This window comes from Amblyomma americanum, chromosome 1 (genome assembly GCF_052857255.1).
Source record: "Amblyomma americanum isolate KBUSLIRL-KWMA chromosome 1, ASM5285725v1, whole genome shotgun sequence".
NCBI classification, from domain to species: Eukaryota; Metazoa; Arthropoda; class Arachnida; order Ixodida; family Ixodidae; genus Amblyomma; species Amblyomma americanum.
The window spans coordinates 362,902,741-362,926,765 of NC_135497.1; the positions used below are offsets into that span (position 1 = coordinate 362,902,741).

A 24,025-nucleotide genomic window follows, 5' to 3' on the forward strand; every position below is an offset into this window, starting at 1 on the left:
GGCTGGTGAGGCCTTGCGCACCGCTGTGTGGCACTATAGGAGACTTGAACGCGCCTGTGGTTAACGAAGGCATGTAGACATGACGATGCCGGCCTGTTTCGTACGTGCCTTCGCGCGATAGAAACGTGCTGTGTGAAAATATGGACTCCTCCGGCCACGACATCGCACTAATAACGGTCGCTAAAAGTGCAACAAGCACAGCTTCTTCTTCAAGATTTCAGCTGTGGCCTCGCACGCTGGTCTCTGAGCCTTTCAACGGGGGCTTAGTTCAAGGAGCTCCGCGAGCGAACTGGTTTAATCACTAGAGATTTTAGGACACTCTTCTCATCTATCTGTCCCCAGCTCTGTGCATTTCTGCTCAAATCTGCTTCTGTTCTCCATATTAGTGCCGCCGCGCTGATAGCGTATTTCCTTGGTGCCGCTTCGCCCCTGCTTCGAAAAAGGTTTTGCTTGTCGTCGTGTAGAGTCGCTTGTTGCCTGGCGTATCTGTACGTTCCAGCAGGTCGTTAGCTTGCTGTTTGAACGGACGTCGAGCTGACTGAGAAAAAATTCAAGTTGGTCTCTATAGGTAGATTACCCTCCTTTAATGAAAGACACGCTATCACTGTAAAAAAAAATATTGCACCCTTAAGGGTGCATTTCCATGTATATAAGTCGCACCCTTAATTGCACCCTCCCGAAAGGGTGCAAAGTATGCTTCTCACACCCACAGTAAGCATAGATAGGATCGTTACAGTTACGCGCTTTTTCCGACTATTTTATAGTTGCGTAAGTTTTGGTCGCTTTAACAGACGCCGATTGATTTCTTTTTTAGTGCGCACTCTTGGAGGCAAGCTAAGCATTCCCTAGGAAAACCTGCCGACGACCTCTCTAATGCTGCACTGGATTTACGGCATCCATAACTAAATATAAAACCCAGATGTGTTTTTCACGGTGTTTCTGAACCTGTTTGCTGTGGAGTCACATTTTGCTGTCTGCATGATGTTCACGGCGTGATTTTTCTGCATACATTCAAAGCTTGTCAACCTTCAGCAAACCTGCTTGCACAGTAACACGATGCTATATTGTACCAGGTATTTTTGCCAAAGGAATATAAACAGATGTAAGCGTAACTGGAATCAGTCATACAAAGTTACTGAGGTGACAGAGTTCAGCACAGAAGTCACCGTTGCTGCGCGCAATACTTGTCATGACGCGCATACTTTCTCTAAGTTTATATATGCCATTTCTGCGAGCCCCTATTTGGAGTCAGTGGTGCTTAGCACTTCAGCTAAAATGATTCAGTTATCACAATATGGGGGCACAGATCGCAGTCATAGCTGCTCGCATCGAAGCTGCAGCTGTCATTTGATGGAAAGCTCGAATAGCTCTCGTTTTAAAAGCACGCTTCATTTGACTACTGCAAAGTTGTTCAAAAAGGCAAGGAACACCCGTACACCCTTGCACCCTTATACCTGTGCACCTTTGAAGGGTGCATTAAAGGTGCTAACGTGCTCAGCGCACCTTTAAAATAAACAAGGAAAAATAAGGGTGCGGAAAGGGTGCCGTCATTAGTGTTACATCTTTAGGGGTGCAGATTTTTTTACTGCGTACTTTCACTGAAAGCGAAGTTTTTATAAGCAAGAAAAGGTCAAAAAACAACTTCAGATGTCGCCGCCATCGGCCGTTTCCACGAGCAAACTGCGCTGACGGGAAAACATTTTTTCCGCGTGGATCTCTGAGGCTAGGCTGTACTGCAGTTCAGCTAGTGATCACGGACTCTCTTGCTGTCCAACAAACGTCAACGTAGTACCTGCACGGAGCCAAACGATTTTTATCGAGGACAAAACTTTGATGGGCTGGACCTCAGTTCCCTTTAAGCTCGACGCGTGGCTGTTGGGAGGTTCACGCTCGTTGCTGGTGCTAACCTTTTCGTCGGCTTTCTCCCCGCCGCGATGGCTCACTGCTTAGGGCCCTCGGCTGCTAAGCCCGAGGTCGCGGGTTAATCGATCCGGATCGCGGCGGCCGCGTTTCGGTGGCGGGGAAGCGCGAGGCACCCGCGTACTGCACGATGTCCAGCGCACGCTAAAGAGCCGCAGGTGGCCTGAAGTAATCCGAAGCCCTTCACTACGGCGTCCCTCATGCGTCGCCTCGGGACGTCACGCCCCGTATATGCCGCTCGTTTCGTCGTCTTTCGAGACTCGCCACGGTGGCTGTGTCGTTTTGGCGTTCGACTGCTGATTTCCAGGGTCGCTGGGGTTTAGTCCCGGCCGGAATCACGACTGGGGCGGTATTGAAAACACTGCGACTTCAGTGCAGGTTTAAAGAGTACCGGATGGTGCAAACTAAGCCGGAGCCTTCCACGGCGTCCGTCACAGCTGGGGATTCGATTTTTCGCTTTTAAACCGAAAAAAAAAGACGATAAAAGTACGCCGAATTTCATGTTCTAAATTCGGTTTGAACCGTAAATGGTGGGTATTCTTGACGTGTGGCCTCAGGTTGTCCAGCAGACGTTTGCATTCAGAGGAGAAAAATGACGCAGTGCGGGTGCCAGGTACTTGGCGAGGTGGTGTGCCGTTGGATGACGTAGCGCAGATGCGTATTTTGATTTATCGCTGCGTTACCCTACATGTCTCTCCATGCTGGGACGCTCTGCCTTGTCGCCACACGTAGTGTGTTGCAGCGCTCTGCACTGCAATCGTCGGCTTAGGGAAGTTACTTGCTTAACCAGGCGTGCCCGTTGCGTGCGAGGACACTCGAAAGCATGCTTACGTCTCGGGAAAAAGTGTCATGTTCTGGCTGCCGACTGCAAAGCGGCAGTTCTGTCTCCGTCGTCAACACGCAGACCACGTGATGTCCCACCTTTTCGCTCAAGCTAGCGTTTCTTCAACGGTTCAGCTCATTTGCCTTCCATGACTTGTTTATTGGCGTTAGCATTTCCTTCTGCAAGCACAGCTGTAAGAGCTTTTGCCAGTAATTAGCCACCATTTGTGGGTTCATACGGGTAAAACGAATGCTCAGCATGACAAAAAATGAAAATTGGTTTTTGAAGAAAGGAAATGGCGCAGTAATTGTCTCACTTATCGGCGGACACCTGAACCGCACCGTGAGGGAAGGGATAACGGAGGGAGTGAAAGAAGAAAGAGGTGCCGTAGTGGAGGGCTCTGGAATAATTTCGACCACCTGGGGATCTTTAGCGTGCACTGACAAACTTAAACCAAAGAAAAGAATTTTCACCGCACACGAGTGCCACATTATAACACATGAAAAAAAAAAGCGGTCGTTAATGTGCAACAAATAATATTCGCAAAAAAAAAAACGAGACCCCATTCTGAAAGGAACACTGGAAAAAGTCCGCCGAATCAAAGAAGTAAATAAATAACTGAAAAACACGATTACTACTGTAGCCCACGAGCAGCAGTTAGGGACGGCAGACTTATCTTACCAAGGCTTTCGAGATGGAAAGATCGCAAAGTTGTCTTTATTCCACTTAAATGCTCGAAGATATTGTTTGCAGTGGCCACCTGAGGTCCAAGCGCACGTGGGCTGTATGGGTTGGTTGTCCCCCGTGATCGCGGGCCGCCAAGCCACGGGCATTGCAGGGCTGCCCCAAAACCCGTCCTTCTGCCGGCTGCAGAGAGAGCCTCCCCGCGTGATGGCGGCGCCACCTGTCGCTTCCGAGGGCTTGTCCCCCCTCACCGCCGGAGCGTTGCCTCCCGTTCGTCCGGTATTCCGTCCCGCTGGGAGCCCCGACTGCGTTCGTCCGCTCCGCGCCCCAGCTGACGGTTTCCCGCTGCATTCTTTGCGAAGTTTGCCTACGTCCTTCTCTGGTGTTTCGGCGCTTGTCTGCAGAGGGTTGGGAAGCTGAAGGGTGGGTTCGCGCGCAGTGTCCTTTTTAAAACGGGCTGTTGGCACGTGGAATGGAAACTCTGGTCGGATACAACTCCAGAACGAAGCGGCTTTTCCCCGTGAAAGGAACCCCCCACCAGCCAATGGCGTCGGCCTATTCCCATGAGCCTGAAATCGTGGCAATGCAGGGAGTGGCAGATGAAAGGGGATAGTCCCCTCCGTGCATTGTCACGCCGCTTCCCTGCATTGTGACGCTAGCAGGTTCATGAGAATCGGCCGACGCCATTGGCTGGAGGGGAGGAGGGGTGGCTCCTTTGACGGGGAAAAGCTGGTTTTTTTTTTTCCTTCCCAATATGGGGGTTTCAGCGTAGCATGCGCCGCCACCGCACGGGCGGTTTAATGGGTCACTCTTGGATGGGGCAGTGAAAGGGGGGGGGGGGGGGGGCAGCCTGATTTGAACGATGTATTTCGTCGACCTTTTCCGTCAGAAAAATGGGCATCAGCGTGGTTTTCCTATGCAAAATTGTTTGCTAGTCTGGTCATTCATCTTCGTGACCGCCGCCCCGCGTTGTGGGCGGCGCCCATCGCCGACACGGCTCGTCGACAGCGGCCTGGTGGTGGTGCGCAGGATTTCTGCGGGTGTCACTCGACCACCGGCGAGCATGTGAGTGCCCTCCTTTGTCCCGACAGAGCCGAGGTGGGTGCGACGCCTCTTCCAAGGGCGGTGGGGCGGGTGAGTGCTTCCCCCCCCCCCCCCCCCCCATTCCCGCCGTGTCTGGACTTCGGAATGCGCGACCTTGGGCTCAAAAGCGGTGTCGCGTTTCGACGACGGGGCGCCCGCCCCCGCAGCGCGCACTGTGACGACGAGACGCAGGCGGCAGTGGTGAGGGCCCACATGACGCATTTCTGGTGGGAACCACCCGTTGGAACTGTGCGCTTCCATTACGGGGAGGGACCCTAGGGGATTGCTGACGCTCGCTCGGGTGGCGCTGCGAATTTTCGTCTTCGTCACTGTCTCTGCTGCAACTTGGGAGTCAACTCGGGCGTCGCTAAGCATTCATTTTTCGTCTCGCTAGGGTACGCATTCCTCTATCGCCAGGGTGCTCTTCAGCTTCGCACTGCGGGCACGCTAACGCATTGCGCGCCCCATACATAGTGCGCTGCAACTGTACACACTAAGCCGTAAATGTGTAAAGTATCCGCCCCGGTGGTTACGGCGCTCGGTTGCTCACCCCAAAGACTCGGGCTCGATCCCGGCCGCGCCACCGGCAGCTGCTCCGCACCACGTGACCAACCACGCTGAATGCTCGAAATGCTACCGTAATGTAGCTGTCGCTACAAAACTGAGTAAGCTGTCCTCCAGCGCCCTCCCTTTTGGGGCAGCGTGTGCTCGATCTCCAAGCACCAGAGTAGATTTCGATCACTAAATATGCGGAATGGAGGCATATTCCCGCTTCAAAGCACAGTAGTCTGATGCTGTCAGCATGGGAGGAGACTTCTAAACGCGGCGGCAGAGGTCTTGGTTAGGAAATAAAGGAGGTTGGAACCTGGGTTAAAATCTTCGTGACTGCTACAGCTTCGCGTGTTTTTCAGAGGGAATCTCCGTTGCCAACCGTAAGTATTTCGCATTTTTAGTGATGGAAATCTACCCCAGAGCTTGGGCAGCATACACTGGCGCTTAAGAGGAGTTGGCTAGAGGACAGCTTGCTGACTTTTTACTCCCTGCAAGGAGCGATCGAATTCGTGTTCATTTCTGAATCCTGTTTCGCATGCAAGCGAAAACGCTCGCGATTCCTGCCGCCGCGGCGCAGACGCCCATTTCGAGCCGTCGCGGCGGCTCGAGCGAGATTCCGTCAAATTGGAAACGTTTGCCGCGACGCTCCGCCCAGTCGCTTGCATGTGAACCAGCCGTCGGCACGGGTGACATGTGTTTGTCTCCGCTTTCTGGTGGCTTCTTTCGTGCTGCTGGGAAGCGAAGAGTGCTCACTGTTGGGGTCGAAAGTGCGCCCCGCATTAATTTTCTACAGCTGACTGTATCGCCATCCTTGATTTCAGTAGCAATATACTTAGTGAACTGGGAAAAAAAAGATCTTGGTAAGAGTTTTCTTCGCAGCAGCAGAAATTTTGCTGCCGTGATGGTTTCTTGTCGCCCCCCCCCCCTCCCTTTTTTTTCGGGGGGGGGGGGGGGGGGATAGAGAAAGCGGCTGTAAACTCCTTGCTTGCCTGTGAAACGTACTCAGCTATGTGGTTGTTGTGCAGATTGCGGTATTTTTCGCCGCTATAGCAGGGAAGCGCTTTCATTTTCGTTCTTCAAATAGCGCGCCCTTGCGACACGACAGATTCCGGAATCATTGCAATCCTGCAATAATTACTGCTTGGCGTTTCTGCGCGCACACGTATTCTTATATGGACCCAACCCACGTGACTCAACGACGGCGTGCGAAAGGCTGCGAGCGAGGAGAGGTCGCTGGAGGTTCGCTCAAGTGGTCGAAAGATGAACGCGCAACTCGAGTGACCGAGGGGGCTAACTTTATGAAGTAAACACGGCTTGTGTCCATGGCTACAGGAAAAGAAGTGTGTCAGGCATCCGACTTGTCCGCGAGTTTGTACCGGAAACGTGGCCCTTGCGTACGTGTGAACGTTGTCGTCTACTACTGGGCAGGTCGAAACCCTAGCTGCGCTGCACGTTTCTGGGCAGTTTACTCACGGGCGCGCTGGCGCTGGCTGGAGAAACAAAGGCGCAAAGATCGCGGCGCCTGCAACTCCTGGCCTTGTTTTCGGCCCAGCCGCGCTGGCCGGGATGTCTTCGGAACACGTTGCAACACTGGGGAGCGCCATGGTAAAACACGCCGGCCGCGCCACCGCAGCGCCGCGCTGATTTATGGGGGCGAGCTTGCATCGGAGAAAAGTGGAGTCGCCGCGGAGGGGGAGAGGGTCGTTCCTGTGTTCCCCGCCGCCTCTCCTTGGCGCCAGTTCGTCTAGGAGCGCCTCGGCGGCGTGTTTGGCGCCGCCGGCGGAAGCTCGGCAGTCAAGGTCCTGGGAACGCCCGCGTCTTGTCTGCCGCGTGTGCAGTCACGACCCTGCGGTAGATGTGCCGTACTCGATGCGAACGAGCTGATGGCTTGTTCCACAGGGCGTCTCTCATTCACAACTTCTCGCGTTGAGAGGTTCGCGCGGGAACTGCATATAAAAGCAGTGTGGAAGAGAACCCCGGGCCGGCACTTGTTTATTTTAACCAGTGCATCGAACTTGATAAGGCTTCGAAGTTATGTGCATCCGAGCAAAGCTGAGGGGGAAAAAATACATACCCGCACGTAGTGGTAGGTGCAACTGCTGCAAGAAATGCATTCCCACTGTTCGCCTCAACCCCTATCTTCATTCGCCCACCACTTCTTCCCCTTCTTGCAACTCTCTTGGATAACGTAGGTAACCTATCTTCATGCATAGTGTACGCTTTTAAAGACAGGGTCGGTGCTCCCTGTTATCCTGGTGATCTCGGGCCTGGATCGTTGTCCTTGTGGTGAGTGCAGTGCGGACGTACAAGCGGGTGAAAGTCCCTCATGCAAGCCCTAGAGTGCATTTCTGCATTTAAAGACAAAACATTCTTTCCATAGTAAAAGAGAACATTCGCTCGAGGTGAACAGCACCGCATAAACACGGGATGAGCGCAAGTCACAGCTAATGAGCGCTCACTACCAAATTATGGATAGGAGCGTGGGACATGGACCGAAGGCGCGCAAAAAAAGGAAAAGCAGCACAGAAAATTGCTTTTTCTTTTTAATTTTACTCGATTACAATGTTTTTGACGTCTGGCTGGCTGCGTTCAGGCCATGTTTCTTCATGGCAAAAGCTTTCATTAGTTCGCGGGCGACGGTATGCTTCTCACGTGACCATGGCTGGGGGGCAGTCGTTAACGGCATGCTAAAAGGAGCGCAGTCAGCGGCACACCCGGCGTAGCATGGTTTCGCAGTATTCGAGCCTTTGCGACATGCACGATTTTTATCGGTCCCAAGATTATTTAAAGCCGTGTACTGGAGTTGTGAGGATTGGCTGGGTTGTCTGCGGAGATGGGCTGGGAACATTATTTTTCCCGTAGTTTAGTTGCACTCGAACGCCGGTGTAAAAGTCTGAACGGTGTTGGCCGACTCCAACGGAGCAATTCAGAGAGCGGAGCACTCTACAATCCTGACAAGTGCCTGGTGGCCGATGCTTGCTGCTGTGTGGGGAATTCGGCTCTGCTCCGACGACCAATGCACCTTCCCAGCAGCGAGTGTGGTTTTTTTTACGCGCTGGAAAAGTAGCCGCTAGTGGCCAACTTGCACGCTCGTCCCTCTGGCCGGAGGAGTGGCCAGCATTCCACGGCCGACACTTGTCGCTGGTGGGGAAACCGCCATCGTCTGGCCCCCAAACGCATTTTGGTCTATGCGCAGGAGAGCGCTCCGGTGTGTGACCCAGTGGCGCGATGGGAGGAGCGGGAAAGGGGGAGCGCAGAGGGGGCCCCGCGGGATGCTTCCCTCCCCGAGCGTTGCGTAGTGCACGCGGCACTGCTCCGCCCGGAGGAGATGGTGGCGTTTCCTATCGAGCCCTGGGAACAAACATGCTCCCCGGGGGCGAGTGAAATATGTGCGACGGAGCTTCTCGCTGGCCGAGTTCCCGCATCCGCGGCCGTGTCGCCGCCGGTACGTCGGTGCGAGCTTGGGGATGCCACCGTAGGGCTCTGCTTCTCCGGGAACGCTCGGCCACAGTGGCGACCCCTCTTGGCGTCCTCAATTGGCTTTGATCGCTTCGTCGCACGCTGTTCAGCCCACGTGTGCAATCTGGTTAGATGTAACAGCCGCAATTGGAAACGGCCAACTTGAGCGAGAATGCCGACTATCGCAGTGATGATGATGATGGCTAGTTCCGTTGTAGCGGGTGGACGCAAGGGAGGTATCCCAGCCGGTAAGAGAGAGGAAATTAAAAGATAAAAGAAAGGTCGGGGCGTAGAAATAAAATAAAGTGATCGAAAAAGGCTATCCACCCGTGTACGCACGCACACACACACACGCGCACTATAACGTCTGAAAGTCGGGCCGTGCGCACAGTGGTCCACCGCTGAGTCAGGCTCGTTTCACATGCTGCGACTGGACCCAAAATATCTGGTGTAGTCGGTGAGGCCGCAGTGCGATTTTCGGTCAGTGCTTTTACATGCGACACTGACAACGAATTCGGTCGGAGGGACAGGCAAGGTTTCTTGATGTTTGCATAGGCAACCCATTATTAAACGCGACAGAAATGCCACACGGAACGTGTTGATTTTATGGCCAGCTTATTTTTAGATGCAAGGCAATATTTCTAATGCTTTGATTAGAATAAGCAGTTTTGCTTCCACCGCGGCAACAGCTCCCACGTGACCCCACGTCGCACGCTGTCTCGGTGATCCCCAATGGTCAGTCGCAGAGCGAACACACCGCCGCTGCGACTAAATTCCAACCGGACGGAACTCGATCGCAAGCCGTCTGCGACTAGACCGACGGCCCTCCCCAGTCGCAGACGGTCAGAATTCGCAGTGTCGCAGGCGAAAATCGCATGCATGTGAAACGGGCCTCAGTCGCTGTTTGGTAGCCTTTACAGAGGTGCTTTCTTCCACAAACCGTAGCGCCACCTGGCGGTGAGAAACGCCAGGAATAGGATACTGCGGGAGATCGGACGGCGGTACAAGCGCGTCTCTCGCTTGTTAGCAGCGTGCGCGCATTCTTCTTGCTTCCTGAAGTCATGGAGAGGAGCGAGATGAATGCGTAGCTTTCTCAGTGTGCAGACCGAGTCGTCTAATTCTTGGCCTAGGAATACTGGGCAGAAGAAAGAATGAGTACTATAAAGTTGCTGATTGTTATGCGTGTCGCTGCCATTGAAAGGGCACATTTCACCGCCTGGCATATATTCTCGATTACCACGGATAATCGAAATGCAGCTGCCCGGCCTGCTCACGCAAAATGCGAGTAGTTGGCACATCCGGGAATAGTGCGCCTTTGCAGAAGCAGTGGCCCTAAAAGTACAAAACCCGGGTCAATCATAAGAGAGTGACTTTTTTTGCGACGCTGTTACTTTTGAAGCCCGGCGGTTTCTGAGCCAACAAGTGACATGGTGGTTGTATTAAAAGAGCCGGCAGGATCTTACAATATGGCCTTGTACGGTGCGATGCTTAGCCTCACCCTTGGCGACGCCTGCATATGCTAGAGGTCTCGCTAGTAATCTCATTGAGCTTCTACATGCTGCCAGCATCCCACTCGGGCTTTGTGAAACCGCCTGGTCAACATAAGTCCGTTTTATAGCTCGGTCGACCCTCTCGCGAACAAACGCGGTTTTGTGCCCTTTCTAGTGCGGTTTATCCACCAGACTAGAGCCCATATGTCCGGGAAAGCATGTAAGCTGCGCTTAGTGTGTGCTCGAAGGATGGAAGCGATAGAAAAGCTGAATGCCACCCTCTTGGATGCATGACTGCTGTGAATAGCTGTGGAATGGTTCACGAACTGTGCGTCGGGGTGTCACGCAGTTCATCCTGGGTTCATGGGAACAGCGTACCGCTTCGTTGCATATCCTGTTATGGAAAGGGGATCGTTGACCGAGTAGTCCGACCTGCGATCCTACTTACACAGGAGGCGTTTGCGGGTAGGAGCCGCAAAGAAAGCTACCTCTGTGTAGTCACCGACATTGTCAATAGACATATTTTTGCACCGCAACCTTGCACTCGCGCAGCACAACACTTGCGAAAAACTCGCGCGTCTTTTCTGTCTGACCTGTTTTTATTTGTGGTTTGCTTAATGATAGTCGTGCGCCTTTGTGAAGAGAATTTCTCCACGCTCCAGTTCTGCGTGCGATGTGAACGTGAACGTTGGCTTGTACTTTTAGGGGGAGACAGAGACGGGGGGTGTATATGCAGCTTCAAAATTGAATAATTTCGCCTATGAAAAGCATTGTCGAAATTCTACTGGTTTATTTCATGGTACAGGTTGTTCATTGGCTAACCGTCTCCGCGTCTATGAGACGAATGCTTTGCCGCCTGCGTAGCCTGACTCGTGCCGCTTTCTTTCCCAGTCACTGCGCGAAAAGTCTACGCTCTTCCGGGGCCTGGAATGTAATTGCGTGGTGGCCCAAGCTCGTTGTGGTCCGGTTGGCGCACGAGTTTCCGCCGCCTAACCCGCGGTGCCGTTGCCGGTCTTCGTGCGCAGGCTACAAGCACTGGCACGCTGACCTGCGCATGGAAGACACGCCGCTGGAGGCTGGCCTGGCCTTCACCTGCAAGCTCAAGTCGGACACGGACTTTCTGGGCCGCAAGGCGCTGGAGCGCCAGAAGGCTGCCGGCCTCCACAAGCGCATCGCCTGCTTCACGCTGGACGAGTGAGCACTCTTATCCTCCGCCCCCTTTTTCCCACCACGGGGGAGGGGTGGGTTGCCCTCTGCGCTGCCATCGTACTTTTCCGAGTACGAGCAGCGCGCACCTCGTGGCCCCTTTGTGAGGCTTGTTGGCACAGAAATGTTCGCGATAAAAAGAAATCTCACGATCGATATAACTTACACATTTTAAGCGCGCGGAAAAAAAAAACATGAATAGCTCTTTTAAATTATCTGAACGTCAGAAGCATCAAACGTTCATGGCTTCTAAGCATTCGAAACAGTTTTAGGCAACATGCATGTGCACAAAAAGGTTTGTGTGCTTTTTTTTTAATCCAAGGGCACCTACAGCGACTGATGGGGAGCTGGTCGTACAATATACTCTTAGGGAAACAGCGCAGCAGCACGAGGCTAAAAGTAGAAGACGTCCTCTCATTTGGCCTCGTGCCGTTGCGCTGTTTCGCCAAGAGTAATGATGTCTGCGAAGCGCACATTTCTGCCGCCTTACCTAATTTTAAATGACAGCTGAATACACGTATTTCTGGAAATTACCTTAGGAAAGCCTTTCACCATACAGTTGAGCTCGATTCTTTAAAAAGAAATCGTCGACGGTCTAGCGCAAAGTGTGGTACATTTGGCATGGAGGGGTCCTATATTCCACGGAAAAGTTAGAATAGGCTGCGAGTAGTTCGACGCCAACGAGCCAATATACGCCGCGGTGACTCAGTGGTTAAGGCGCTAGTCTGCTCAGCCGGAGTACCCGAAATCGAACCCTACCGCGGGGGCCGCGTTTCGATGGAGGAAAAAACGCCAAGCCTCCCGTGTGCTGTGCGATGTCAGTGCACGTTAAAGATCCCCAGGTGGTCGAAAATATTCCGGAGCCCTCCAATACGGCACCTCTTATTTCACTCCCTCCGTTATCCCTTCCCTTACGGCGCGTTCATGTGTCCACCGAGATATGCGAGACAGTTACTGCGGCATTTTCTTTCTTCAAAAATAATAATAATTGGTTTTTGGGGAAAGGAAATGGCGCAGTATCTATCTCATATATCAGCAGACGCCTGAACCGCGCCGTAAGGGAAGGGATAAAGGAGGGAGTGAAAGAAGAAAGGAAGAGGTGCCGTAGTGGAGGGCTCCGGAATAATTTCGACCACCTGGGGATCTTTAACGTGCACTAACATCGCACAGCACACGGGCGCCTTGGCGTTTTTTCCTCCATAAAAACGCAGCCGCCGCGGTCGGTTTCGAACCCGGGAACTCCGGATCACCCGCCGCGGTGGCTCAGTGGTTAGGGCGCTCGGCTACTGATCCGGAGTTCCCAGGTTCGAACCCGACCGCGGCGGCTGCGTTTTTATGGAGGCAAAACGCTAAGGCGCCCGTGTGCTGTACGATGTCAGTGCACGTTAAAGATCCCCAGGTGGTCGAAATTATTCCGGAGCCCTCCACTACGGCACCTCTTTCTTCCTTTCTTCTTTCACTCCCTCCTTTATCTCTTCCCTTACGGCGCGGTTCAGGTGTCCAACGATATGAGACAGATACTGCGCCGTTTCCTTTCCCCAAAAACCAATTATTATTATTAACTCCGGATCAGTGGCCGGGCGCGCTAACCAGTGAGCCACCGCGGCGGGTACCTTTCCTGTCCCCAAAACGAAATTTTAATCATTGCAGCAGCTAATCGCATGCGCAACCTCTACACATTTCTTATTGTGTAAATAGTTTGTGTGCATTACTTCTCCCCCATCCTCTCTTCCTGTCCCCTCACCACTTTGATTTCATTTCTCCATTCTGCCTGCTATCCTTTATGTCCGCTGTCCCAGCTCAGGTGCTCCGGAATCGATGGCAGATGCCGGGGTTAGGAAAAATCTTATTCTTCCTTTTATTATTATTATTATTATTGTTGTTGTTATTGTTGTTTTTTTAATGAACCACTACTACTACTGCTGCTGCTGCTATTTCAGCACGCTTTAGAGACAGTGAAAAGCACTATTAACAGGTAAGAAAGTCGACACCTTGTTGGGTCCATAATTCTTGACTTTTTTACAAGCCAGCGGAGGTGCACTGGTTACTTTGGCGGTACTTGAGATTTTTAATCGCAACTTATATGGGGATTCGTTCCGTCATAGATCGCCTGTGTCGTATGAGTAAGTTTAGATAAATATTTTAAATCAGCTAACTGTAATGCCTAGAATACCGCCCCATGGGACGGCAAGAACGCTGTTTAAAGGGGAACTGAAGAGGCTTTCTAATTTGACGAGCTTAAACTGATAATAATAATTGGTTTTTGGGGAAAGGAAATGGCGCAGTATCTGTCTCACATATCGGAGGACACCCGAACCGCGCCGTAAGGGATGGGATAAAGGAGGTAGTGAAAGAGGTGTCGTAGTGGAGGGCTCAGGAGTAATTTGACCACCTGGGGATCTTTAACGTGCACTGACATCGCACAGCAGACTAAAGATCCCCGGGTGGTCGACGGCTGGTGCTAGCTTTTCTTTGATGTCCATTGGCACTGTTTCGATCTGTCTTTGATCGGTTCCGCGCTATGGTCGCTTCAATGGCACCCTACCTCTCAATCTTTCCTTTACTATACGATGCCATGCCGGGCAGATGAGCGTGGTCGATGTGGCGTACATGCGACCCACGGAGTCCCGGTTTTGCGCGTTTGGATTGACCAGGTATTGCGTTAAATGCGGCGTTGCCCCTGCGTGGACGGGGAGGGTGAGCTGGAGAGGGCGCTAAGTATTCGGTGTCGTCCACGCGTCGGATATTTAGCGTCTCGTTCATCGCCAGAAATCCACTCGGAGGAGGTGCCCCCCCCCCCCCCCCCTTTCGTAAATGTTACGCTTCCTCTTCTCACCTGCTTTTTACAACGTAGGTGCCTGTGCTCATGCTAGGGACAAGTATGCCTTCCTGGTTTTCCCCATGCTTGTGTTTGCATGCAAGCTGCAAAGAATATCCAACTTTTCGGGCACCTCATTTGTGCTCTTTGATTCAAGGTCACTTCCAGATAAGCAAGAGATATCGCTGTTTCAACTCTGCCCGTACTGCACGATACCGCACTTAATGGAACAAAGGTTGCCGTCGGCGCCGCGGTTCCTCGGAGCGCAAGCAAATTGTGCTTTTCATGCTTCCGTGTGGGGCCCAGAAAAGGAGCCATCGCTGTTTGTGAGGCTGTCAGCTTCATGAAACGGCATCCGCTAGAAATTTATTCTTCGGCGCCGTCACCATGCGGCGTATTACTTGCGCGTGGCTCACTTTAGTTCATAAGGGCTTTCTTTCGTTCGGAAGGAGTCTGGTCGACAGCCACCGTGGGAAGTGCTCTGACATTGGGGCGGCTCCGCACGCCGGCAAGGCTCTGGCATCTCGCTATTTCTGGCCAAAATCAGGCGAACACGGTGACAGCACTTGCCCAATCTGGCATCTCGGCTTAGAAAGCGGTGCCGGTTTCCCTTTGCCGGATGCTTCGAGAGCCTTCTTTGTTGTTGGTAGAATTTTCAGAATGAGGAGATACGCATTCGTAGCGGCAAGGACAATGACGAACAAGCGTAGTGACGGTGAAACAAGATTAAAATTCGACGTTTGATTGGTCACCGGCGGGCGTTTGCACCAACCCTGTAGCTGGAGTTTCGCTTTTCTAGCTAGTGAGACCTCGCTGTTTCGAAAATTTTGTTTGCCTTTCTTTTTGTCAAACAAAATTTTTGCCTTTCTTTTTGTGCCCCGCCGCGGTTGCTCAGTGGTTAGGGCGCTCGACTACTGATCCGGAGTTCCCGGGTTCGAACCCGACCGCGGCGGCTGCGTTTTTATGGAGGAAAAACGCTAAGGCGCCCGTGTGCTGTGCGATGTCAGTGCACGTTAAAGATCCCCAGGTGGTCGAAATTATTCCGGAGCCCTCCACTACGGCACCTCTCTCTTCCTTTCTTCTTTCACTCCCTCCTTTACCCTTGCCTTACGGCGCGGTTCAGGTGTCCAACGATATATGAGACAGATACTGCGCCATTTCCTTTCCCCTCAAAAACCAATTATTATTATTATTATTATTCTTTTTGTCGCTGCACGTCTTTCGTCGCTCTCTCGCAGAAGGAGAACATGTGGATTTGCAAGAGCGAGTGGTTTTTGAGGAAAGGAAATGCCGCAGTAACTGTCTCGCAAATCTCGGTGGACACCCGAACGCGCCGTGAGGGAAGGGATAAAGGAGGGCGTCAAAAGAGGAAGAGGTGCCGTAGTGGAGGTGACTGATTGGCGTTGCTGCGAGGAAGTAGGAAAAGGAAAGAGCACGAACCTGCCTACTGGCTCAAGCCGAGCCACGCTCGCTGCCACGTGCTGAAAGTAGGAGAGGTAATGGATAGGAGAGCAAAGATAGGAAGAAAAGGCGCCGTGGGCTAATGGGCCGATCCCGGAGGCAGTGCCATACCGAGCCCACCAGTGCCAGAGTGCGTCTAGCACTCCGCCATATTCCAAAAAATAAGTTTATCTTAGGTCCAAGGACCAGCAGCAGATATTAAATCAAGTATCAGGTTGTGGAGGTGTCCGGAATAATTTCAACCGCCTGGGGATCCCTAACGTGCACTGACACAACACAGCACACGGGCGCCTTGGGCGTTTCGCCCCCATCGAAACGCGGCCGCCGCTGTCGGGTTCGAACCCGGGTACTCCGGATCAGTAGCCGAGCGCCTTAACCACTGAGCCACCGCGAAGAACGATTTTAAAGCGAACGATTTACTCGCCGCGATACAGGGTCTCGCTTTGGCCGACGTGGCGTCGCCTAGCAGCGCGCGCGTTACGCCGGAGTATAAACGCGCTTTAACAGAGCCTACATGCGCTTAACCGCTAGCCAACGTATTCGGTGTCGGCATCTATGGAAGCCACTAACCGTGAATAAAGGCGCGTCTAGAGAATGCATTCTTCCGATGCAGAAGTCTCCGCGCTTTCGCTACGTATATCCTGGCCTAACAGAGCAAGGCCATCAGCAATTTTTTTCGCAGCAGGCCGGCTTCCTGCCACTAATTACGTTGTGTTTGTCCTGCTGTGCCGATTAGCGGATACCGCGGGCACTCGGGCGAATAACGAGCAGCAGTCATCTCGTGAGCCCCGAGGTGGTCTGTGTGCGGACCCGAGTCGGATTACGTATAAGTGCAATCTCGCGCCGACTCGCCTGCCATTTATGAGCCTACCTCTCGCAACATGACATATAATCTCTTTGGGAATCTAAATGCGAAGTATAGAAGCGCACAGAAATTCGCCTGCGACTTCCTTTTGCACGTCTCGAAAGTCGAGGGCGACGGTGAGCTGCTCCTTTCCCGCCTGTAATAAATGTGCGTATACCTGTATGCTTTTTCGTGCATGGTGTGGGAGAAAAGGCATTGAATCCTTTAATGGGGAATGCAGGCAAGATATTCATGTATCTACCTCCTTCTTTGAATATAGACTGTTGCAACGCTAAATGCGCACCCTAAAGTGCTTCTCTTAGTTAAACCCCTTGCTTATTCGCGCTTAAATTGGACGCAGAGATGGCATACGACACCCTTGCTTTTTCAGTACCAAGTTTGGATGATGTACTTTTCTGATTTGATCAGAATTAATTATAATCACCTGCGGCATAATTTCGACCACCCGGGGATCTTTAACGTGCACGAACATCGCACAGCACGCGGGCGCCTGAGCGTTTCGCCTCCATAAAAACGCAGCCGCCGCGGTCAGGTTCGAACCCGGGAGCTCCGGATCAGTAGCCGAGCGCCCTAACCACTGAGCCACCGCGGCGGGTAATCGCAGGTGGTCGAAGTTATTCCGGAGCCCTCCACTACGGCACCTCTCTCTCGCTTTCTTCTTTCACTCCCTCCTTTATCCCTTCCCTTACTGCATGGTTCAGGTGTCGGCCGACATATGAGGCAGGTACTGCGCCAGTTCCTTTCCCCAAAAACCAATTTTAATTTTCATGTGCGGCATTGGCGACATTTCGCATAGTGCGCGTGTAGCGTTGCAACAGTCGGTATTTTCCTTGGACTGATTGACATGAACGTTTTGCTTGCATTCCATCTTGACACTCAAGCCGACCCCACCGATCCGTTCATTATCTCGGCGAAGCTACAAGGGGACTGTAGTAGTGGTTTATTAAAGAAAAAGACTGGAAGGTTGAGGTATGAAACTAGCGCTGCGTGCGGGTAGAGTGCACGACGCGGCTGGAAAGCGCTGTACACGACGAGAGACGCACGCTCTCCTATAACTCTCCGCTGTGGCCGCGCGAGGCTTTCCTCCTTTCCACCGGTTAGCGCGTGATGCTGCGTGGTGCGGCGTTGACTGCGCCGTTGTGCCCCCGCCCCCCTTTGACTAAGTTATTACAGCTTTCGGTGTGAAAGTAGAGTCCTTGTTTCCGTAGGCCTCCAGGCTTCGATGCCATTTGGCGGATCTGGGGTGGCCGGCTTGCCGAACTCCTGCGTCAAGGTATCCCTCACGTTGCTAGGGCGCAGCTGGGGGTCCTTCGAACGCGGTGGAGCTCCTAAGTGGCATGCAGCGCTGTATACCGTCGTTGTCCGCGAAGAATGAGCAGACCTTGAACATGATGTCTTTTTTTTGCGACGCAGGCACGTTCCGCTGCACGGTCTGGAGGCGATCTGGCGCGACGACGAGGTGGTTGGCTTCACTCGGCGCGGCGAGTACGGGTTTGCCCTGGGAAAGAGCCTGGCCTACGGCTACGTGAGACGACCCGACGGAGGCCCTGTCTCGCCCGAATACCTGGCCTCGGGCAGCTACTGGCTGGAGTCCCTGGGCCGCAAGCACAAGGCCACCTTCCATTCGAAGGCGCCATTCGACCCGGCCAACAAGAGGGTCCGGGGCATCTACGATGAGCCCCTGCCCTGCGACAGCTGAACGCGCCGTGGCCTCCGGATTTGCATCTTCGGTCGGAATGGGTTCTGCGCCGCGGTGCAGGGCTTACTATATATGTGTCGGCCGAAAGGGTAGTCGGCTTTGCTTTGTCGCGCTGCTCTGACATCGCAGTCAGTGAAGCCCATTTTTCGCTTTAGGTGAACGTGCTAGAATAGTCGGCATTTGCAGGTCGCGCCTGCGATTTCAAAGCTAGCTGCAGCGCTTCCTGGAGCATGTTCCAATAAATGCTCTCTTTGTTGAACCTTGAATCGTGCGACTGGTTCCTGCACGTTGCCGGGGCAGGGAGCGGCATACTAAGGGAGGCGGCTGCCCGCCCGTTAGTGCGGGCCCGCTCCTCGCCGGCGGCGCGTCTCTGGCGCCTCATTCATGCGCCCCGGGTGCCGCGGCGGCGTGGAATGTCCGACCGTATGCATGCACCGGGGCGTCGTTGCGTCACCCGAGCCGCTGCGGTCGTCGTCTGCCCCGCCAACCGGTTTTCGCGTTGTCTTCTGCCGATCGGCGAGTCGGTCGGGCGGAGTCGTCGACACGCGTCGTCGGCTTCCAGGAATCGATAGATACCTGTTGAAAAAAGAGCCGCCGCCGACTTTTCGGGACGTCGCCTCGCCGGCAGCCCCGCCAACCGAGCGGTTTCTGCCTCCGATCACGGGCGCGCCGCTGCTGCACTGGGAGAAAAAGATTGGCGCAGAATTGCACACACAAAAAAAGGGCACTGCAGCGGAGGCCACGGCCGAGTGCGCGACGAGGGTATCATCAATGGAAAGGCGGGTCTGTCTGGCTTCTGGGCAGCCTTTCTTTTTTTTTGTCTCCCGCAAAGCCTCGGAATCCTGTCGGCGTGCTCACGAGAAGATAGATCGTCCGCCGATATGTTGCCTTGGCCGTGTCGCGAGATCCGAGGGCAAACGCGCTGCGTACGATGAGAACCTCGCAACCTGCAGCTACGCACGGTCCCGAACGCGTAAACATGTGCGGCTGTACCCTTGGCAGCACTGCGCGCCCCGAGCATGCGAGTCCCGTTCACCGGCACGGCGGTATGTAATTGCCACCGGCACTTACCGTGTGGTGTTGGGCCCCCTGCGTTGCGGCCCACAGCAACTGCGCACGGCAAATCAACAGAGTCAACACTCTCCAGCGGGAAATAAAAAGAAACGAAAATGTTTAGGGTGAGGGAACATGTTTGCGAATTAACAAAAATCCACCTGACCGCATCGGGACTTTGGCCTTGTGATGACAAGCCATTAAAATTTCGGGGAAACGTTCAGTGTTTCGTTGTTACTGATCCCCTGCGTTGGAGAAACTAAAGAATCTGGTAGATTTAGTGAGGAAAATGGGGTTATTGCAGAATTCAGGTTGTCATATTAGGACGATGTCTGAACGCCTGAAAGCAATGAAACTGCGCAGACGTACTCAGCTGCGTCCAATAAATGCTAACATTAACAATCATTCTGCAGCCTGTCGAAGCGGTGTCTCCCGTTGAAATTGTATTTTTTGACCGCATACGGTTAGCTCTTGCACTCAGTGATCTTACCCCAGGCCTCCTGAATATCGCTTCTTACACTGACTTCCCTTCGATAAATATGCTGGAATGTGCACTTCGTGCAAGGCTGAGGGTCTTTGCTCTTCTTTTGTGGGGCCTAAACGCGAGCATTGTTATTCTGTTTCGTGCATCCGGCAGCAAAAGTTCGCGGGATGCAGGTACGCGGACATAGATTTATTTCGGCGCCCTCACGAAGCCAGTTTCCCGAAATGGATGCTTCGTCCGCTGGTATCGTTTCGAGGCGACTGGGTTGCGAGGCAACGCTGCGATGAACTTGTTCCCGAGCGCACATGTCCCGTAAACTTTTGCTCCAGACTGTGCACGTGATGCGCCGGGCATCAGAGGGCTAAAGGGAGAAAGAAGCTCGGCATGCGTGCCTGTCCTGGCGGCGCATTTGCACGCCGCTCACGTTGGTCGTGGGCTGTCTGCGCTTCTCGGCCGACTCTAATGAGGGGGCTTCGCCTTCCCGTTCAACGCTTCGCTGGCGGCAGCGCGGGTTTGTTTGCACTCGGACGTCATTAATGATGCGCCGAGAATTTTAATAGTATACGGTACGCCGTCGATAACGTTCGCCCGAGAACTAGCTCGCCTAGGCGCGCCGGAACAAGGGAGCAAGGGTCGGCACAAACTCGTACTGTATAGTAATACTGATACCTTCTAGGGTTCCTTGGACCCAAGATATTAAACTTATTTTTGCAATATGGCGGAGTGCTAGACGCACTCTGACACGGGTCGGCCCGGTATTGCACTGCCTCCGGGATCGACCCGTTGCATATTAGCGCGACTTTTCTTTCTATCGTTGCTCTCCTGTCCTTTACTTCTCCTACTTTCAGCACGCGGCAGACAGCGTGGCTCGGCTTGAGCCAGTAGGCAGGCCCGTGCACTTTCCTTTTCTTTCTTCCTATCAGCAACATGAGTCAATCAGTCGGTCAGTCTCGTACTTACAGTTTAGCCCTTGTCACGTGCGGTTAACGGCAGGTAAGAAGGAGGGGAAAAACAAAGGCCCCTATGCATATGTATTTACTGGGCTCACTGTGCTCGCAAGGGAAGAAAAAAAAGTTTGGCAAAGTTTGCAAGAATGATTGGCGCGGTCGTCCATTATGTCGGTTGGTGTGTGGGGATTTAACGGTGGAGGGGGGGGGGGGGCGCTATGAGGAATGCCGTAATGATGGGATCCGGATTAATTTCGACCACCTAGGGTTATTTAAGCGTGCAGTGACATCGCAGAGTCTTTTATCGCTCGTCTCTATCGAAATGCGGCCTCTGCGGTCGGTATTCGATCCAGGCGCTTTGGGATCGGCAGTCCAACGCCAGTGCCACGTAATCGCCGTAGTGCGTCCAGTACACGAGTGATGGCAGCGTATGCGGAGAGCGCGCATATCTCGTTTTAGCTTCAGCACTCCAAGAAAAAATCCGCGGCCTATTGGGGGAACGAAGACAATTTTAGTCTTCAAAACCCGCCGTTAGTCCCTAAGTTTGCACAAGGCATGGCTCTTACCACAAATGCGTGCCGTTACGGCGCGGTTCAGGTGTCCAAAGATATATGAGACAGATAGTGCGCCATTTCCTTTCCCCAAAAACCAATTATTATTATTATTATTAAATTCAGGGGACTAACTGCTGAGGAAGACACTAACGAGGGGACGAACCGCAGCATAGCCGCACTCGAAAATCGGGCGAGAAGACCTCGTCTGCAATAGTGCTCGATTGTTCGAAGCGCAGGATGTCGTCTAAGGCCAGTGAGAGCACCGCTGTCCGTGGCGAACAGGATAGGCTCTTCACGAGAGAAAGGCCTGTGGGACCGAAGCGACCGGCAGCTGGTCAAGTTCATAAATATTCCATACACGCTTCAATACGTGTCGAATATGAATTGTAAGAGTTAGCGTTAAGCAAGTATACATAATTTAATTTCGTTGCCGTTTCTTCAAGAGCTTATGTGATGTCGTGTAAGCATTAGCGACACTGAGCTCAACGGTGATTGGCAAGCAGTCGATTTCCCGTAGCCGCTCCCCGCCAGTAACAAAAAAAAAAAATGGCAGGGTTTTAAAGTGCAGTTAAGCCGAGTAGACGTGCGAAAGCACGTGTTTAGACTGGTCGGCTCCTGGTTTTGCTTTGCTGGGTCGTCGGCACGCCTGGCGACCACATTAGACTCAGGTTAAGCCCTGATCGAGGTTAAGCTGATCTGATCTGTTCCCGTTGCAGATGCTTTCGTGCAGTGGCCAGCGAAGCTGATTTGTTCGCGCCGCGCCACTGTTGGAAACCCAGTCGCTGTAATATTTATTTCTCCATCTTTACCACGGTCACCCTCCCATTGTCTTCAGCTTGCACGGCACACCTCCGAACTACCCCGAGTTACGCCGAGGCTTCGCACAATTCGTTCTGGTTGCATTCGCGTGAAGTAGTGCTTTCGCACTGAGTGCGAAGTGAACCACGGCATTCTCTCTCTCTCCCTCCCCCCCCCTCTCTCTCTCTCTCTCTCTCTCTCTCTCTCTCTATAGTTATATATATATATATATATGCATACACGTTGTCCCACATAACTCGAGCCATGGTTTTAAAAATGAAAGGAACTTCGGACGGGAATTGAACCGAATGCATAATGTTGGCACTAGCCTATAGTTACTCAGGCTGTTTTTAATTTTCCCCTTCACTGATTAGTTATGTTTAATTCATCAACTTTTTAAGCATTGGCTGCAGAGACCCCAAGTGTGATTGGCAAGCACCTTCAGAAACCCCTCAAAAATCGTTTCCTACATTATATCTCAGGACACAAACATATCTTAGACCCGCCGCGGTGGCTCAGTGTTTAGGGCGCTCGGCCACTGATCCGGAGTTTTCCGGTTCGAACCCGACCGCGGCGGCTGCGTTTTTGTGGAGGTAAGGCGCTCGTGTGCTGTGCGATGTCAGTGCACGTTAAAGATCCCCAGGTGGTCGAAATTATCCTGGAGCCCTCCACTACGGCACCTCTCTCTTCCTTTCTTCTTTCACTCCCTTCTTTATCCCTTTCCCTTATGGCGCCGTGCACGTGTCTAACGATATATGAGACAGATACTGCGCCATTTGCTTTCCCCCCCAAAAAAAACCAACCGTTATATCTCACGTGGTCATTTCTCCGCGTTCCAAAGAAAGCCCGCGAAATACGAAAAAAAAAAAAACCACGTGAGAGGGCGCTTGCGCTCAGTTATTGTTCGGTGGATGAGCAAGCTCGGCTGCAGAGAGGCTGTGGCCCGGATAATGCCTGATGTATAGGTATCTGGGCATGCGGCTCTTATAGCATGACGCCGCAAATGCATGCTGCTGGCCGAGGGTTGCCAAAGCGGTAAAGCGTCCAAGGCTACGAAAAAGAAAACAAAACAGCATTTTGGTTTTATGCTTTCCCCCGCCGCGGTGGCTCAGTGGTTAGGGCGCTCGACTACTGATCCGGAGTTCCCGCGTTCGAACCCGACCGCGGCGGCTGCGTTTTTATGGAGGAAAAACGCTAAAGCGTTCGTGTGCTGTGCGATGTCAGTGCACGTTAAAGATCCCCAGGTGGTCGAAATTATTCCGGAGCCCTCCACTACGCCACCTCTTTCTTCTTTCATTCCCTCCTTTATCCCATCCCTTACGGCGCGGTTCAGGTGTCCGACGATATATGAGACAGATACTGCGCCATTTCCTTTCCCCCAAAACCAATTATTATTATTATTATTATTATTTTATGCTTTAAAGAAGGAGAGGGCGAAGCGGGTAGGAACGATGGAAGGCGATGTCGGCTGCTACTAGCTATTTTGCTGCCTTTGTATGCAAATGACGTTTTTGTAGTTCTCAAATTGAACGATGATGCTACAGCTTTAAACTTTAGTGTTCGAGCAACAGCGGATAAATCACACGGGGATAAAACCGATCTAGTAATGGTAATAAGAAATAAAAACCTTGGCTTTATTCGGTGAAGTTTGCGCATGTCTTCTTCAGACGATGACTCTTTTCGCACTGGCCCCGCCCGCTCTCCTGACACTTACTGTCCGCCACACGTTCTTTTTTGATCTCACGCCCCACACGTGCATACCGCTTCTAGTTCACTGTAATTTCGCTTCGTGGCCGCACCTCGCTCCACACTTGCGTGCCGTGCGACCAGAGTTGCACGCAATGAGCTGTTCAAGGTGCGTCAAGCAGGCGTGGAAGGTGGGAAGTTGAGCTCTCTGAACGCCGGCATCCAGGCACGCGTCAGAGCTCGACGACGATCGTGGGAGCATACGGGGAACTGAGAGAGACGGGAACTTTTACGAAGGAACGACATAAATCTTGAAACCTGGGCGAGGACGTAGAGACTTATTGCGTGAAAATTTTCTTCAGATCCCCATGCAAGTGCTCGAAGTGTGGGTATTGACCCTGGAATGTGAAAGTCTTGAGTGAGGAGAATACTGAAGAGAAAAC

General features: G+C 52.7%; 1 protein-coding gene and 1 pseudogene across 2 annotated transcripts in view; both read left to right on the top strand.

Moving 5' to 3' along the window:
- LOC144115618 (sarcosine dehydrogenase, mitochondrial-like) overlaps window positions 1–18,319 on the top strand; it is a 104,608-nt gene extending 86,289 nt beyond the window's left edge. For both annotated transcript variants that reach the window (XM_077650038.1, XM_077650039.1), the window contains exons 18-19: window positions 11,037–11,205; window positions 17,775–18,319. In XM_077650038.1, the coding sequence (XP_077506164.1) occupies window positions 11,037–11,205; window positions 17,775–18,060 (455 nt within the window). In that variant the 3' untranslated portion in view covers window positions 18,061–18,319. The remainder of the gene's footprint in view (window positions 1–11,036; window positions 11,206–17,774) is intronic.
- A 1,943-nt stretch (window positions 18,320–20,262) lies between these two features.
- LOC144116687 (U2 spliceosomal RNA) lies at window positions 20,263–20,386 on the top strand (annotated as a pseudogene).
- The last annotated feature ends 3,639 nt before the right edge of the window (window positions 20,387–24,025 follow it).